Source organism: Callorhinchus milii, unplaced genomic scaffold (assembly GCF_018977255.1).
Source record: "Callorhinchus milii isolate IMCB2004 unplaced genomic scaffold, IMCB_Cmil_1.0 Scaffold3, whole genome shotgun sequence".
Classification (NCBI taxonomy): domain Eukaryota; kingdom Metazoa; phylum Chordata; class Chondrichthyes; order Chimaeriformes; family Callorhinchidae; genus Callorhinchus; species Callorhinchus milii.
In genome coordinates, this window is record NW_024704744.1 from 61,999,723 (window position 1) to 62,017,428 (window position 17,706).

Here is a 17,706-nt window from a genome sequence, read left to right on the forward strand (position 1 = left end):
AGCTTGCACCTGTGACAATGCAACACACCACCAGCACTGCATTACAGTGTCATCTTAGACTATGTGACTTCAAGTCTCGACATAGGATTATGAACCCACAACTTTCTGACTCAGAGGGAGCGTGCTACCATTGAGCCAGGCTGACACACACAATAAGCATTGAGCTGCACTGGAACTAAATATTAACTATGGAACGATTCCTTAACAAACATCTGATCACACAGAAGAGAGCAAGTTAAAAAAATGACAAAAATATTTATTACAACTTGTATTGTCCCAGTAAATCATTTCAAATCTTTAATGGATATATACCTAGACAGTAAACTGAACTCCTCAAAACTATCCTGTGTGTCACCCTTACTCCCTTAACAAGTATTGCCTTGAAAAGCCAGACATTGAGTAAATCATGTTCTAAATAGGGATCTCATTACTTATTTCTCTACAGCAAAACACAAGCAGAAATTCCTCATTTGTTGAGTATTTTGACATAGGCCATTGTAAAGTTAAAAGTCAAAAAATTCAGCATTGAAGATAGATAACCTAGTACATTGCGTAGATAGGTGCCACAAGCAGTTTAATGTTGAAAATGTGTGAAGTAATGCATTTTGAGTGAAAGAACAAAACAAGGAAGTATACCCCAATGGCAAATTCTTAATGATGTTGAGGGGCAGGGAAATCTATATATATAAATCTAGATATGTAAATATAGAAATCTTTCATATTGGGGGTCCAGTAGAAAAGATCATAAAAAGGTACCTGATATTCTAGGTTTTCCGTAATGGAGCATTGAATGCAAAAGTACAAAGTGATATTAAAAATTGTGGAGTCCTGTAGCTTAGTGGTTAGAGCACTCGCCTCTCAAGCGAGAGGACCTGGGTTCGATTCCTGGCAGGGTAAAACAAAGGGCACATTTCCTTATTCCATACGCCTATGTTTACCTAGCAGTAAGTAGGAACCCGGTTGTTATTCAATTGGTGGATCACTTTTCTGGGGTTAATAATTCCTTCAAAATAATAATAATAATAATTTTGTCACTCAATCCACAACTCTTTGTGGGACACCACTGTGCGCAATTGCCTGCCATGTTTTTCTCACAAAATATAGTCAATTCACTTTACAGTATATTCTGTGAAATGCTTTGAGACGTCTTGAAGATGTGATAAGGCGCTATATCAAATGCAGCTTTGAGTGCCCCATTACAAAAGCCATTGGAGCCATCAGCCCATTATTCACATCTATAAGTGGGCCTGATAGTTTATTCACAGAACTGCTTGTGGAAAGTTGCATTTTTATCATACGACATATGGAATTCGCCACCTGATGAGGCATCGGGATCAACCAAACCTCTTTTGTGATATTGTGGATTGATAGGAAATGTTAACAAAATCATAAATTTTGAGTATAGCGCCAATGTCTCTTTTTTTCTGTTGCTAGCGGATGTCTGCCACAGAAATCCATCACCATGCTTAAGAGTTTGCAAACCAAACTACTAAGAATTCCACTTACATAGAATTCTACTTCCTAGTAGTACAATGATGCCACTTTCACTGAACTAGATTTATTCAACGCTCTCAGACAGAATTCAGAACACACAAAATCCACGTAACTTGGAAATCACTTGTCAAAGGAGAATTAATTGATGTCAGTCTATATGAAATATTTGCAGAAACTGCTTTGTTAGAGTCACTGCCAGCAGGGAATTCCTAGCAGTGCCACCAAAATGAATTCCATGCTTTAGGCCATGCATCAAACGTTGGCTAGACTTTGCTTGTCTTGGGATCAGAAAGAATTGTGCTGCTTGATAAATCATTCCCCTTTAATCTGATTCACCAGATGGCTGGGCATTTCCATTAGTTTTTCTCTTTTTCTGTTCTAAAGAAGAATCAGCATCATTTCCAGAATCATTCCCATCTCCCATTTCAAAGGGAATCAGCATCATTCCGACAATCATTCCCATCTCCTGTTTGCATTTGCATTTCCTTGCAATAGACATTGCACTTTTCACGTCTTCTAGATGTCTCAATGCGCTTCACAGAATAGACTATAAAGTAAATGGACTGTATATTTGTGGGTGAAATGCGGCAGCCAATTGTGCACAGCAGTGTCCCACAAACAGTCGTGGATTGAAGTGACCAATTTATTATTGTTTTTTTTGAATCAGCATCATTCCCATAATCATTCCCATCCCCTATTTTAAAGGGGAATCAGCATCACTTGTCCTGAATAGTAAAACCAGAGGACACGGCTTGCGATTGAAGGGGGTAAATTCAGAACGAATCTACGCAAGCACTATTCCAGTATGTGAATAGTGAACCTGTGGAACAGACTCCCTAGGGAGTTGGTTGAAGCACGAAATTTTGATTCTTTCAAACACAGATTAGATAATTTTCTTTTAGGAACTAACATTATGGAATATAGTACATAGGTATTTCGGGACATATATGCATGCGACCGCCAGGAAGGTGGAAGGCGAACTAGATGGACTTTGGTATTGTTTCGTCTAGCATTTCTTATGTTCTTAGCATTTCAGAAGAGGAAAAAGGCCTGATTGCTTCCATCACCATAGCAAACCATAGCTATGCTAAGTAGAAATATAGAGGGACACTTACCAATGCAAGCTCTGTCATTGCAATGACAAGTGACAGCCTCCCGTCAAACTCTGGTAAAATAGTAAGGGAATAAAAGTTCTCAAATAGCCTAAAATAACCTTCAGTGCAGTAGCGAGGGAGAGCTGCTTTGTTGGAGGTTGGAGGTAAATGTTACTAACGGGTTTCCTTATATTATTTGGCAACTGAATTTCCATTCTGAGGTTTGTTTGCCTTGACAGAGTTAAAGACTGCAGCCACTGCCAGTGACAGATTAGCTTTCTATTCCAAATCCAGATTCAGATTAGGGGAAATTACTGTACACCCCAGGAGAAGGAAAAATAAGTCAAAAGTATTCAGAACAAGAAGTCACATGGTAAATAGTCGGAAAAAATAAGGGAAGTAGTCAAAAGCTGTGTGAAACACGATGGTTCCTGGCCTACATCTGATGCCAATGAAGACATGTAACACAGCTAAATAGATAATCTGTTTTAGCACATAAAGTCAAACCTGCCTTTAATAACCAGTCAGCGAACTGGGCCAAAGTGGCCTTTATGGAGTCCTGTAGCTCAGTGGTTAGAGCACTCACTTTGCAAGCGAGAGACCTGAGTTCAATTCCAGGCAGGTCAGGGCGAAACCTTGGGCAAGTTTCCTTACTCCACACGCCTAATAATAATCCTCCAAAACCAAAAAAAAACAATAATAAATTGGTCATTTTCAATCTACGACTGTTTGTGGGACATTGCTGTGCGCAATTGGCTGCCGCGTTCGCCCACAAATATACAGTCAATTCACTTTACAGTGTGTTCTGTGAAGCGCTTTGGGACGTCCTCCTGACGTGAAAAGCGCTATATCAAATGCAAGGATTATTATTATTATTATTATTATATAAGGGTGACCTCTGAGCAAGGGTCTGTTGGTGGGTGTAGAATTTTGTTTAAGGGTGGTTGTTAACATGGGGTGGTGGCTGATGGGTGGTTGTGCTTGAACAGGTTTGACTGTATCTTTTGGATAGAGGGTGAAATAATACAGAACCTTTTTTAGCATGGGACATAGTTTGCAGAGGGAGTAACCAATGAATGAGACACAGTTTGTAGAGGGAGGGAGCAGTGAATGGGGCATGGTTTGTTGAGGGAGTGACTTGATCTTCTTAAGAGAATGCTGATAAGTTTTATGTTAATACTAATCCTATTGTTGTACTCTCTCAGAACATATTTCCTGCCTTATTTTGCAAGGCTTTGATTCACAATTGCTGTTTTTTTCCAGCTCAAAAAAACAAAGTAATCTGTCATCCTGCTTTAGTTGGTAGCACTCTCACCCCTGCCTGAAATGTAGGAGTTCTGACCATCAGAGAAAACGAGTAGATCCAAAATAACAATGACAACTTGTATTCATACAGTGCCTTCATTTAGGCAGCATATCAGAAGGCTTAACAGTGGAGGAGCCTGACCCCAAAAGCTCACTACTCACCAAAATCCTCAATAAACTAGAGTAACATTCAGTACCCAATAAACTCCTCTCTACTCTCTGTCCAGGAAGGGCCTTGGTGTCAACGTTACAGTATTTCTGAGTAAAATCCATGATACTGGATTGCAGGACGCTTCTCCAATTCAAGCTATTTACAGAGGATCATCCCTTGAGCTGGCATGTGACATGCTTTTAGTTACCATAAAACCACCCTCCTTGACCCTATAAGTGTAAGGAAATGTAGTGCGCAATTGTCTGCTGCGTTTCGCCCACAAAATATACAGTCAATTCACTTTATAGTATATTCTGTGAAGCACTTTGAGACGTCTCGAAGATGTGATAAGGTGCTATATCAAATGTAAGGATTATTATTATATATTATTATAATGATCCTAGAGAACATCAGTTTACGTTCGGTATTTGAAAGTGTGGTGATATGAAACATACCACTATCACTCTACAGACCGCCTGAGCTTTGCATACTTAACAGCCACCTGTTTAAAAAAAGGTGCAAATAAAAGTAAGAATATATCTGCACGTAAAATAGACACACTAAAATAGGAAGCATAATAGGAAGATGGTCACCTTTACCATCAACAGCAAATTTACAAAGTGGGTTTCATAGTAAGCAACTTATTCATCGAATAAGTCAATAACACATGTAGCATCAAGTTAACATAATTTCATTAGAATGTGTCCCATTGTTTGTACATTCAAATTCAACATCTTCATCCTCACATTCAGAGACCCTTCACATCCTCACCCCATTCTACCTTTGATCTCCAGCAACCCCACTGACCCTCCACTCAGCGACCCCGGTCTGCTTCATGTCCCCTGCCCTATCGGTGGGCAAACCTTCAGCTAGTATCCTCCCATTCTCTGGAATTCAAACCAGGAGACCCTCTATCACATCCTGTCTCTCCCTACTTTTTAAAATCCGCCTTAAGACTTACCTCTTTGACCAAACTTTTGGTCATCTTTCGCCCCCTCTCCCACCCACCCTCTTCAGCTCTTCCTCCCACCCTCTACATCTCTCTCCTCTCTGGCTCAAGTAACCAACCAGCTGTGTTAAACACTTTGAGATGTCCCCCTGACTTGAACTATTCTCTATAAGTGTAAATTTATTGTGTCTCAAGTCGACACACTCATTCCACTGCATTCACTCATTCTACTGCTTCATCAGAGGCAACTCAATTCACTTACAGAAGTGATTTATTTATAGGTTTTACAGATGTTTAGAATACAGTTTAATATGTTTTTAAGATGATCATACAAGAGATTTTTTTTTCAATTTACAAATTACAATACATAATCTGGTTCTCAATTCTTCAGTGTAAATGTACACATCATGTATCCTCTGGCTGTCCCGTAGCAGCTTTGCGACCTGGTAAGTTGGTTTTATGTGGTTGTAGTGCAGTGTATGTAAGGAGAACATAACCAAGAACTTCAAATTTCCACGGCTGTATAATTAGTTTTTTTTTTAAAAAAACCTTATCGCAACAACATGCCTGCTCCACAGGGCAGACAATGAACAAGGTAAAAACTGTCACTGACCAATGTTCCAGACACAGAATAGCACAACCTTTTTTACCTTTTAAAAAAATACAAAAAAAGACTACAAGTTACTTACTATCAAAGAATTTACATTTGTCATAAAACTCTAAAATTGTGTAGTATAATATACTGCACATTATCAAATACGTCTTATAACAGTAATACAAAATATTTTCACCGCTGTTATACATAGTGTAAACCTTGTGCTAATAACAAAGAGTATTCTGTTTGAATGAATGCAGCCATACGTTGCTTTCTCACTGAACTTTACATGTCCTTACAGACTATTAATTTATTAAGCAGAGTTTGTCGTGCAAAAAAGAAAGTGAATCCATTTGGTCTTTCTATTTATTGGTTGCAAACAAGTGGGTTTATTCCTTTCTGGGAGAGTGATGTGGTTCTCCCACAAGGTCTTCCTTGAAGTAATCAGCTGCTGAATATGAATTCTTCACAGCAACTATTTTCTTTTTTATTTGGTTGAAGTGCGTGGAGACGTGTTCTAGTTGTTACGGAGGGCAGAGCAGATGGCAGCTGACTTCTTCCCAGATTACTCCAGCTCTGATTCTTTCTCTGTCTTTGACGGTACGCAGTAGTTTAGCTGCTCTGAGGGTACGTAGCCTCGCAGGCACAGGCACTTGTACGATCCATCCGTGTTGATACATCTGGCATTCCGGCACAATGACATTTTGTCATTCAGCTCATTACATTCATCAACATCTGCAGAGAGAGGGAGAAGAGGGGAAGAACAGGGAATTAAATACCTCTGAGGATTTATGTTATTGCACGGTACTGTGCATACTGTTTTATTTTGACAGTTTTTGATGAACATTTTGACAAGGACGTGAAATACATATGCTGCCATATTTCAGAACATACGGCGAGCACAGAATATCATCTTCACATTCAATTAAATTTACTCCAGAGGCAAAGTCTTACAGCTGTCGGCATCCACTTCAAGACTTTGCTTTCACTACCCCAGATGTGGTCTTACACTTAGCCCAGAACAATGGGTTAAATCCAATTCCCCCGTTTGAAGCCTTATAGATGAATAGAATTTGATCACCTTGTGTTACGTACTGGCAGATACCAAGCTGCAGCTGGGGATTGGTTTTGTTAATAAGAGCCAATGTGGAAAATGTATCCCTGCACTGGATCAACCTTGCCAATCCTGAACATTTAATTTGCGTCACCTCAAACTCTCTGCTTTTCTATGGGAATCAGGCCAGGTACTCATGTGTTTGAACATGGTTAACCTGTGGACTATTAGTCCAACCTGCAATCTAGACACCAAAGTATGTCCAAAGGTGAGCATCGACCTACATATGGTTACTACCTTTGGGCAAGTCCAAAATCAGAAGAGGTTGCATGGTTGAGTTCTGAGGTTCACGTTGACGATGACTGAGATTCAATACAGATCGCATTGACCCAAATTATCAATGCTTCCACATCGGAAGAGGTAAAAATGGATATTCACTTTTGGTGTCTTGTTTACATTTATAGAAAATTCCCAACTTCCCACTCAAAACAGCGTCTAGAACAAAATTGGAAAGTCCTACCAGACACTGAAACCCTAACAGGCTGTGTCTTCGTGTTACATCTTTACTGTTATAATATAATATAAGATTCTGCCCCAGAAAGTTGGTGTTCCACCCATATTGGATATTGCAATAAACCTTTCTCTCGTTGGACATTCATTTGTCCATAAACTATTAACATGATCATTTCTTTACCCAGAGAGTAATTATCAACAGGAACAGATTACCAGGAAAGTTATTTATTTACTCGTTTAAAAAACGGCTTGATGCCGTGATGGGAGGACAGGCGGGTGGGTATTCTTCTATATCCAAATCTCCCTTTTAATTTTACGAAGTGTCACCCATTATCCACCCTGAAATTGCCTTTGGTTTGAAAAGTTGTACACACATTAATAGTACAGTTAGAATATTTCGCGATTTTGTTTTAAATCCTATTGTGGCCGTGCCCTTACCAACACACTCCATCTTTATCATTTCCAGTTGGTAACCATCGTAGCAATCGCAAGTGTAGCCTTCCTGAACTCTGACACACCGGCCATTCTCGCAACCCTTCAGAATCCCGCATTCGTCTGCCTGGAGCCCTTCGAAACTCTGAAATGGATCTGTGGAACAAAGCGAGCAGTTATATACAGCAGGTAAAAACCTCAGTGTGTTCCAGATGCTGCTGCACCCATTTAGAAATGAAACTGAACCGGATTTTGAAAGCAGATAGGTCCTGATCTCTCAGTGCAGTTGTAGGGTTCTGGGCAGCCCCCTTGTATCACCCCAAACAGAATACTCCAGCACTGCACAACAGGAATCTGAACTTGTGAACTCAATTGATCCTGTTTCTTTGTTTAATAGTGACTCACATTGTTTGTACATGATGATGAATGATGAGTCAATTAACCCCTGAGGTATTTTTTTACCTTCCCGATTGGTACGTTCTATCCCCACCTAAGAAATATTCGTGTCTCCTATTTATCTGTGTTGGAATTTCATTTCCTAGTGGCCATACTGAAATATGTGGGAATGACAAATTAGATTCAATATTCATTAAGCAGGAACTGATTATGTTATAATGCACTTGTGATGACACAGTACTACTTTTTAAATACATATCATTCCCTAAAGATTCCATGATGTGTGTCTACCAGTTATTTCACTGTAAAGCATCATTACTTGTGATATGATTGAGATTGTGTATAGTTAGGAGAGAACTATGTAGTCCCTGCCCAATAATTCACAGAAATCAAGAATAAACTATGCAGATGATGCAGTGTGCTGGTTTAGTGTACTCTGATAATGTGCGCTTACAACAATAACCTGCATTTATATAGTGCCCTTTATATAGGAGAACATATCTGAGTACTTTACAATGACATAGTCAGCCACAGCAAGCAGTTCATATGAAAAGTCTAGGTGGGAGGCAAAAAAAAAGGGTGGATAAGGGGTTCAGTGGCATTTAAGAGTGAGATAGGGGCAGAGGCAGATTTTGTGGCAGAGGTGAAGAAATGCAGCAGCAGGTGAAGAAATGCAGCAGAAATCAGATGCCAAGGTTGTTCATTGATTCGGTGGGATAAAGTGGGAATAAAGTGGGAGATGGCATTAATTTCAAAATTATTGGAATCCCAAGAAGTCTATTATGGATGTTGGTTTGTTAGGTTTGTTACTGTAGTATATATGGTACAATGATTGTTTTCCTAACATTGAATGTTAAAGTACAGTACTTTCTTCCTTTAATATCCTTTTCATTCTCATTTTAAATCATTTTGGCAGAAAATCAGTCCTCTTGCTCTGCAATACAATCCTGCCCCCTAGAGTCTAACTCTTGTTTGTATTCACTGCAGTATAATAATAATCCTTATATTTGATATAGTGTCTTTCGCATCGGGAGGATATACTGTAACTTGTGATGAGTGTAGGCGTTCATGGCAGCCAATTTTCACATGGCACCAATGTCCTACAAAAAGCAATTAAGTTAATTTTATTTGGGGGATTGTTGGCCAGGACACCAGGATACATTCCCTTCTCTGTTTGAATAGTGCTATGGGATGCTTAACATCCACCTGAACAAGCAGATGGGAGCTTGGTTTAAAGTCTCATCCAAAGGAAGGCACCTCCGACCTGAATCAGAGGCGAGAGGGCTACCGGCTGAGACAAGTTGACAACAGTAATGTCAGGCAATGGATTCAGAAGAGTTAAAGAAGATTAGAAGTATTGTCATGCAGAGGGTTGTTAGAATATGGCTCCTTTAGCACAATTAGCCACTGAGGCTGAGACTGTAATAATATTTAAAAGGAAATGGGATAAATCTTTCAACCGGAATAATGTAAAATGGTACGGTGAGAAGGCATGGAATTGAAATTATAGTAGTTAGAGCTAGTGAGTTTGTTCGAAGTTGATCAACTTGTTTTGTGTCCTTTGTGGCTCTGAATAATAACATGGTCACTCAATCCATGACTTTTTGTGGGACACTGCTGTGTGCAATTGGCTGCCGCGTTTCGCCCACGAAATATACAGTCAATCCACTTTACAGTATATCCTGTGAAGCGCTTTGAGATGTCTCAATGTGATAAGGCCCTATATCAAATGCAAGGATTATTATTTCAGCACCCTGGGACATCCTCCTGACGTGAAAGGCCCTATACAAATGTAATTTTGTTGTTGTTATTATTATAGTGGAAGAGTTTATGCTTAATGTGCCAAATGGCCTCCATCTTTGCTGTAATATCTATGATATTATGTCCTCAATGCTATGAGTCAAAGCTCAAAGAGGTAAAGAGGATCTAACCTGATACCGTGAAATCTACCTGTGCTTTATATTAGTAACATAGAATGTCGTACTGATATACTGTAGGCTAAATTCAATTGAAAATCCACTTTAAAATTGTTACATATTTTGTTGGTCTTGAAATATATATTTTTTTGAATAAATGTATTTTCTTCCCCTCCCCTTTCCAGTGGAGGTCAAGTTTACTTATCAGTTGTCTAGCTTCAATGATAAAGGGGATGCCTTGTACTCAGATAAATTATATGGATTTGATTTTTAAACAATAGGAATCACATCTGAATGTGACCACCAGGTGGTGATAGCTGCCTGTTGGTGTGAAAAGAAGTTTCCCCCTAAGATTAATATTTTCAGCAAGAATTGAATTGAAACCATACGTGTAATTTCACTGTTGAAAGTACACCATGTCCTTTTCTCCCCCCTTCTCTCCCCAACAGTGTTAAGAATCCAACATTCAACAATGTACACCGGCACTTGGCATTGAGAAGGATTGTAAACCTTGAGTTGTAAATCAGGTCTGCATACTCTTGTTTGGCTCTGAAGTAAGTGCTGAGCTGGTGGAACAGTAGAGGAATGCCAGCTTTGTGGCTGAATGAGACGTTGTCTTGTGCATGGTCCTGAAGGCACGCTGGGCAATAAAGCGCACTGGGATCTACATCTGTGCAGAACATTACAAACTAGAGGTCTTTGTCCAGAATAGAGTTTGAAATGATTTGAGGCTTCCAACGTCTCTAACCAATAATTCTGTGTTTTATTCCCATAAAAACTGCCACTATATTGACTTTCCTTTCTGAATATTTTCCTCTCCATCCCAGGTAGTGGGTTTTCCAGCTACATCTGCATTTGATATAGCACTTTTCACGCCTTCTAGACGTCTACAAGGAGTCCTGCAGCTCAGTGGTTAGAGCACTCGCCTCGCAAGCGAGAGACCTGGGTTTGATTTCCAGCAGGGAGAAACCTTGGGCAAGTTTCCCTACACCTCATGCCTGATAATAATCCCTCAAGAAAAAAAATAATAATAATTTGGTCACTAAATCCACGACTGTTTGTGGGACACTGCTGCGCCCAATTGGCTGCCACGTTTTGCCCACAAATATACGGTCAACTCACTTTACAGTATATTCTGTGAAGCGCTTTGAGACGTCTAGAAGACGTGAAAAGCGCTATATCAAATGCAAGTATTATTATTATTATTATTACTACATCTACTTCAAACTTACAAAAATCTCCCACAACGACTTTGATGACTGTCCTTCTGAACACCCTGGATTACATCCTGTTTGTTTACTCCTCCTCCAATCTAAATTTACCCACATGTATCAAATGAAAAGGCTGCTCATCTCATTGTTTATAGATGTTGCTGGGACGTATGTCTGTTATAATAATAATAATAATAATCCTTGCATTTGATATAGCGCTTTTCACGTCGGGAGGACATCCCAAAGCGCTTCACAGAATAGACTGTAAAGTGAATTGACTGTATATTTGTGGGCAAACGCGGCAGCCAATTGCGCACAGCAATGTCCCACAAACAGTCGTAGATTGAAAATGACCAATTTATTATTGTTTTTTTTGTTTTGGAGGGATTATTATTAGGCGTGTGGAGTAAGGAAACTTGCCCAAGGTTTCGCCCTGCCTGGAATTGAACACAGGTCTCTCACTTGCAAAGCGAGTGCTCTAACCACTGAGCTACAGGACTCCACTTGAAGAACATTCTAATCTGCTGTATTTTGTAAAGCATTTCAAGATGTTCATTGCATTGTGAAAGGTGCTCTATGAATGTAAATGATTATTACCTTTCTTTCAAAGGCTCATTGAATTCTCTCAGCTATTCATTCCCTATCTTATGAAATCCACACAGATAAGTAGAAAGTACAGTAAATATGAAGTAAAAACTTCAGGAACAATATCTCATTGTCTTCTTTGGCATCCTTCAATTGGCAGACCTGACATTGGCGTTAGTAGCTTTAAACCTGAAGTGTGGACAGGAATACTAAAGATGCACAGTGGGTGGCTTAGTGCCTGAGGGTAGGGGCATAGGCACCAAGATTTGGCCTGCCTTTAGGCCTCTGTTTAACATTTGTGCATTTCCAGCCTTTTTTGCTTATATTCAAAATCTCTAGCAACCCATGTTTTTCAATCTTTCTGGGCAGGAACTAAGCGGGCCTGCTCCAAAGATACATGCTTGGCAACAGAATGTCAGAATCCAGACAACCCTTGTGGTGGTCTCTGTAGTCTAGTGTCTGAGACAGCCAGGTGCACAGAACTCTAGGGCAGCAAGGATGACAGAGCAGCCAACCTGGCTCATCGACAGGAATTGGAAGGGCAGACTGGTAGCAGGGATTTTTCCCATTCAGTTCCTATTAACCCTCAAGCCAAAGCATGAACATACTTTGTCCAGCTTTGTCACCTCCCACCTTGACTATTCCAACGCCCTCCACACTGATGCCCCCAGCTCCACTATACATGAATTCCAACTAATCCAAAACTCTGCCACACATATACTTACCAACTCCAAACGTCGTACCCTCATCACACCAATCCTTGCCAGGTTCCACTAGCTCCCTATCACAGAATGGATCAACCAAGGTCCTCACATTCGTCCACAAATCCAATCATGCCCTGGCACCTTCCTACCTCTCTGATCTGCTTACTCCCTACTCCACTACCTACGCCTCTGCTCAGCTGGCTCCGGCCTTCTGCTTGTCCCTCGACCCCTCCACTCTACCATCGATGGTCGTGCTTTCAGCCACTATGCCACAAAACTTTGGAACTCTCTCCCTCAATCCCTCTGCCTTGCCCACTCTTCCGCCATTTTCAGATCACGCCTGAAGACCTTCCTCTTCAACTGTGTTTATGGTCACCTGATTCCTCCCCCCGACTCAGCATCAGGCTCCGCCACTGTAATGCGCTCCGAGACACTACCCTGTGTGAAGGATACTATATGAATGCAAGTTGTTGTAAAAGGAAGAGTGGTCTTAGTTTGCTTTTGGACTGGTCCCATTGCTCTCCTGATTCCATTACCTGACATTCAGGAGCAGCCTAGCTCAATTGTTAGCATTCTCACTCAACTCAGAGTCTGACAGTTGTGGAGTTCCAGTACCATGTCAGGACTTTGAACTAACTTGCAGTCAAATTTGACACTCGAATGCAGTGTAGGGGGAGCACTGCATTACCAGAGGTGCAGTCTTTAGGATGAAATGTTAAACTGAAGTCTCATGTGCCTAGTCAGGTGAAAGCTAAAGATCCTATGAGAAGGACGCTTCTCCAGGTCTTCTAGCCAACAATCCCTCTTCTGTGTTATAATTATTATTTCGCCCACAAAACAAACTTTACAATACATTGCAATCTAACTCTAACCCATGCAAAGATTATTATTATCCCAATCAGGGCTTGAGAATTTTTCTTCTGTCTGATTGAGCTGTTATTAATTTCCAGCAGTTGGTGGTTTATTTTAGATTATCCATATTCACAGATTTTTCACACTAATATTAATCCTTGCATTTCATATAACTTTACACATTGGGAGGACGTCTCAAAGCTCTTGACATATAGCGACTGTTTATTTTGTAAGCAATACTTGATATTGATTGTGTCTGGACATAATCCGCTGATTTTGGAAATTGTGTACATCATCACCGTAATTGTTTTTGTAATGGCATGAATTACATGTTTGAGTTCCATCTCATCTCAACTCCATCTTGATAAAAATCAATCGTTTTTGAAGGACACCATTTGTAGCAAGGAACCATTGAAACTAAGACCATTACAGAATTTAATTGAATACATATTTAAAGACGAATGGAAATATTCAACCAGCTGCGTAGGGAGAAAGGCAGGTAAATGGAACTGAAGAGATTGCTCTTTCAAAGATCCAACAGAGACACATGGGCTGAATGGCTTTCTGTGCTGTTAAATTCTACGGTATCTACTTGTGGGACTCTCAGTAGTTTTGCTTGGTTACTCTTAAGCATAGTTTTCTGCATGTACCAGACGCAAAATAGAGCTCTTTAAAAAGAGCTATCCAATTCAATCCCACTCTCCCGCTCTCTCCCCACAGCCCTGCAGATTTGTCCTCCCCATATAATTATCTACTTTTCTCTTAAAAGCTGTTATTGAATCATCTCCTACCACCCTTTCAGGTCCTCTTACTTGCAAGCCATGTCCTCTCACCACTAAACTTCACAACTCCACAATATAACAATGTAAAGGAGCGGAGAATTGGAAATGGAGTGTAAGCTCCAATAGGCGAGTTAGCACCACCATAGGTTTGATAGACTGACTGTCTTTCTTCTGTAGTGTATTTTTTATTACTGTGTGATCTCTTACACAGACTGTGAAAACATAACCCAGGAAGATAAATACTTTAAATGATGAAGAGCATTTGGATTTTTTTTAAAAACACACACATTCCATAATGTTCTATTTTCCAGAACTTTGTCTTGCCTTGATTTCATAAAACTACCCATGCAGGCAGAAAAATAACATTATGTGCTCAGACCTGGCCAAAATTGACTCCTTTCAGATAATAAAGTCATATTTATCACTTTTTTCTCTAACCATAAATGTACAATCCTTTCTAAGAAATGTCATTATACACCAAACAAAATACACCAACCTGATATTTGCCATAGTTTTACTGATATTTTCCATAGTTTTATATGCTTTGCACCTCATTAATCATTATCAGATTGTGCAGACAGCAACACTGAGATTGTTGCTGCTGGGAAAATGTAACAGCATTTAAGCTAAAGCAAAAACAGCTGTGTTACAATATATGTGTGTGTGTGTGTGTGTGTGGTTGTGTGTTGCAGTGCATGAATATCTATCTACCTGAGTGTTTTCTCTGAAATCCTGTCCCAAAAGTGATAGATACATAGAAAGTATCAGCATAGAAGAAGACCATTCAGCCCATCTAATCTGCACATTGTTATCTGTATCATTAATCATTTTCCTATTTTATCAATGCAATTTTCCGCTTTCTTCCCTAATGTTTTTATTGTCCCAGTTGTTTATCAAGTTCCTTTTTTGAATGATTCCACTGATCAAGCTTCAATAATAATAAATCATAAATAACAGCCGTGAAGTGAAGGACCAATTTTGTTTTGGGGGATTGCTGGTCAGGACATCGGGAGAAACTCCTTTATCTTTTCAAATAGTGCCATGGGATCTTTAAGATCCACCAGAACAGATAGATAAGGTAAACACAGTAAATTGAATTAATTCAAGTTAAAAATTTTACAGAACAGTTTTGACAACATTTTCCATCTGACTGGGATGAGATGGACAATGTTACTCATCCTCATTTTACTTACATCTTACATGGCAACCTTTAGCCATTCATTGTCTCATGCTTGTGTGTGTGCTTTCAATGAATTAATTATTTTACTACCCAACCAATGAAAGTTCCACTTACTTCCTTCATTTGCAAATAGAGGCAGAAGTCCGGGAACTGAATGGTGTGAATCGTACTCAGGCTCTGAGATGGAATAATCAGGCTGGTAGGCTATCAGTCCATCCTGGCCATATTCTTGCCGTCTCCCCATAATGGGAAGATTACAAAGTTGAGCGTAGTCATCTGTGTAAAAACAGCACAAGATCATAAGACAAATTCCTAATAAATTATGACAGCACTTGAATTGACTCACTATTTTTTTTCTGGCACATCGCCTATTCTGATTATTGATTACTTGTTTGCCTACACTTATAATAATAATAATAATAATCCTTGCATTTGATATAGCGCTTTTCACGTCGGGAGGACGTCCCAAAGCGCTTCACAGAACACACTGTAAAGTGAATTGACTGAATATTTGTGGGCGAACGCAGCAGCCAATTGCGCACAGCAATGTCCCACAAACAGTCGTAGATTGAAAATGACCAATTTTTATTATTGTTTGGGGTTTTTTGGAGGGATTATTGTTAGGAGTGTGGAGTAAGGAAACTTGCCCAAGGTTTCGCCCTGCCTGGAATTGAACTCAGGCCTCTCGCTTGCAAAGCGAGTGCTCTAACCATTGAGCTACAGGACTCCACTTGTTATTATTGTTTCAGTGCCTTGGCACGCCTTCCCGACGTGAAAGGCGCTCTACAAATGTAATTTTGTTGTTGTATTTTGTTGTTGTACACATACATAGTTGCTACCATCAGTTGCCAGAAGTTATCTGTGAAGTGTTTGGAGACGTGTTAGGCATTATATCAAATTCAAGGATTATTATATTGTTATATGCAAATAGACTATAATACCCAGAATACTAGTGTAGTGTAACAAAGGCCAGAAGCCAACATCATTTGGTGTCTCAAATGTTTGTCTGAACGTCATCAGAAAACTAAAGGTCTCATGTGGTGGGCTTGAGCTATTTATCTCTGGGATCACTTAGAATTTGAACACATAGAGATTTTGCTTCAAGATTTAAGACTGGTACCATTAACATAAATCAGTCTGTGCTGTCCGCAGAGGAGGAAAGGAAATGGGAGAAGAGAAGGCATTAAAAATCAAGCCTCACATTATGAAATGATGAGAACATGATAACCACCAATCATTTGTCAACACCGAGAGAAAGTTTTCTCTAAAAACAATCTGGTACTATGTTTCGATATTTATCAAATGCCCATGCTGTGATTTAGTGCTGCGGCTTTGGTGATTGAAGACATGGTGATGAGGTGGCCAAAAGCTTTATGAAACATCGCACATCTGGGGCACTTTTTGTGAACTTTTTTTTCAGGTGCTGCAAAGAAGAGTTTTGCAATTGGCACTTAAGGGGGAAGCATAAGACCAGGCAAAAACAATGACCAGATGTACAATAAACTATACAAGGCTTTTAAAAACTGAGAGGCCTTTTCTCAAGCCAACAGCCAACATAGCACTGAAAGAGAGTTCTGCTGTGTATTCCATATAAGCAAGCTTTGAGATGAGCAGTCACGAGCGCAAATATGTAATGCTTCCAAGTGACCTGCACAGTCAGTTCACTCCAATCACATATCAGGTATTGAAACCATTTGTCATTTTTTATTCTCCATTTGTCATTTTTTATTCTCCCCATGTGTCCAGATACATTCACGTTTTCATCCTTCGATTAAAACAGACCCACTGAATCTCTCAGATTGCCCGATAAGTAAAGTATTAAAGCTTCTCTGAACACCACAAGACTGTATGTTTGATTTATAGTCTGTGCTGTATTAAATTATTTTGGCTGGGAGGGCCATGGCAGCGTGCTGCTGGGAGCAGCAGTGGGAAGCCCTACATTTCAGCACAAATGTAAAAATCAGCAAAGACCCCCACTGCTGATCTCCAGGTCACTTTCAACATCACCTCTGTCCCTACCCAAAATAGCCAAGCCCTCGTCCATGCCTTTGTCACCACAGATTGACCACTCCAATTCCCAGCTCTATCCTTCACAAGCTCCAGATCAAGGCTTCGATCCGGGCTCCAGGATCCATTTGATTTCCTACCCTCCAGTGGACTAACTTTAAGATGCTTGACATTTAAACACCTCTACCATCTCCCCCCATTCCCCACCCCTTTTATCTCCTGTGTTCCGACTCTCCTACTCACTCAACCCCTTCACTCTGCCAGCTCTGGGCAGCTCCATGTCTCATATCTGATCCACCCCATCATCAAAGACTGTGCTTTCAGCCACTTTTCTCCACTCTATGGATCTCTTTCCCTCAATTCTCTAAGCCTCCCTCTCTGACTGTTTTCAAAACCCATCTAAAAACTTCTCCTAAACTGCAACTTCAGCCACCTCTTCCCCTATTCCCCCTGTCCCTCCCAGCTCGGGCTCCCACTCTGTCTTTG

General features: G+C 40.1%; 1 protein-coding gene and 1 non-coding gene across 6 annotated transcripts in view; one reads left to right on the forward strand and one right to left on the reverse strand.

Annotated features, from left to right (window-relative positions):
• Positions 1 to 824: 824 nt before the first annotated feature.
• Positions 825 to 897, forward strand: trnae-cuc. Its single transcript has one exon. It is a non-coding gene; the product is annotated as a tRNA-Glu (tRNA).
• A 4,349-nt stretch (positions 898 to 5,246) lies between these two features.
• ltbp1 (latent transforming growth factor beta binding protein 1) overlaps positions 5,247 to 17,706 on the reverse strand; it is a 204,438-nt gene continuing 191,978 nt past the window's right edge. For all 5 annotated transcript variants that reach the window (XM_007898450.2, XM_007898451.2, XM_007898449.2 and 2 more), the window contains 3 exons: positions 15,328 to 15,489; positions 7,594 to 7,743; positions 5,247 to 6,323 (listed from right to left, as the gene is read on the reverse strand). In XM_007898450.2, coding sequence (XP_007896641.2) covers positions 6,154 to 6,323; positions 7,594 to 7,743; positions 15,328 to 15,489 — 482 coding nt within the window. In that variant the 3' untranslated portion in view covers positions 5,247 to 6,153. The remainder of the gene's footprint in view (positions 6,324 to 7,593; positions 7,744 to 15,327; positions 15,490 to 17,706) is intronic.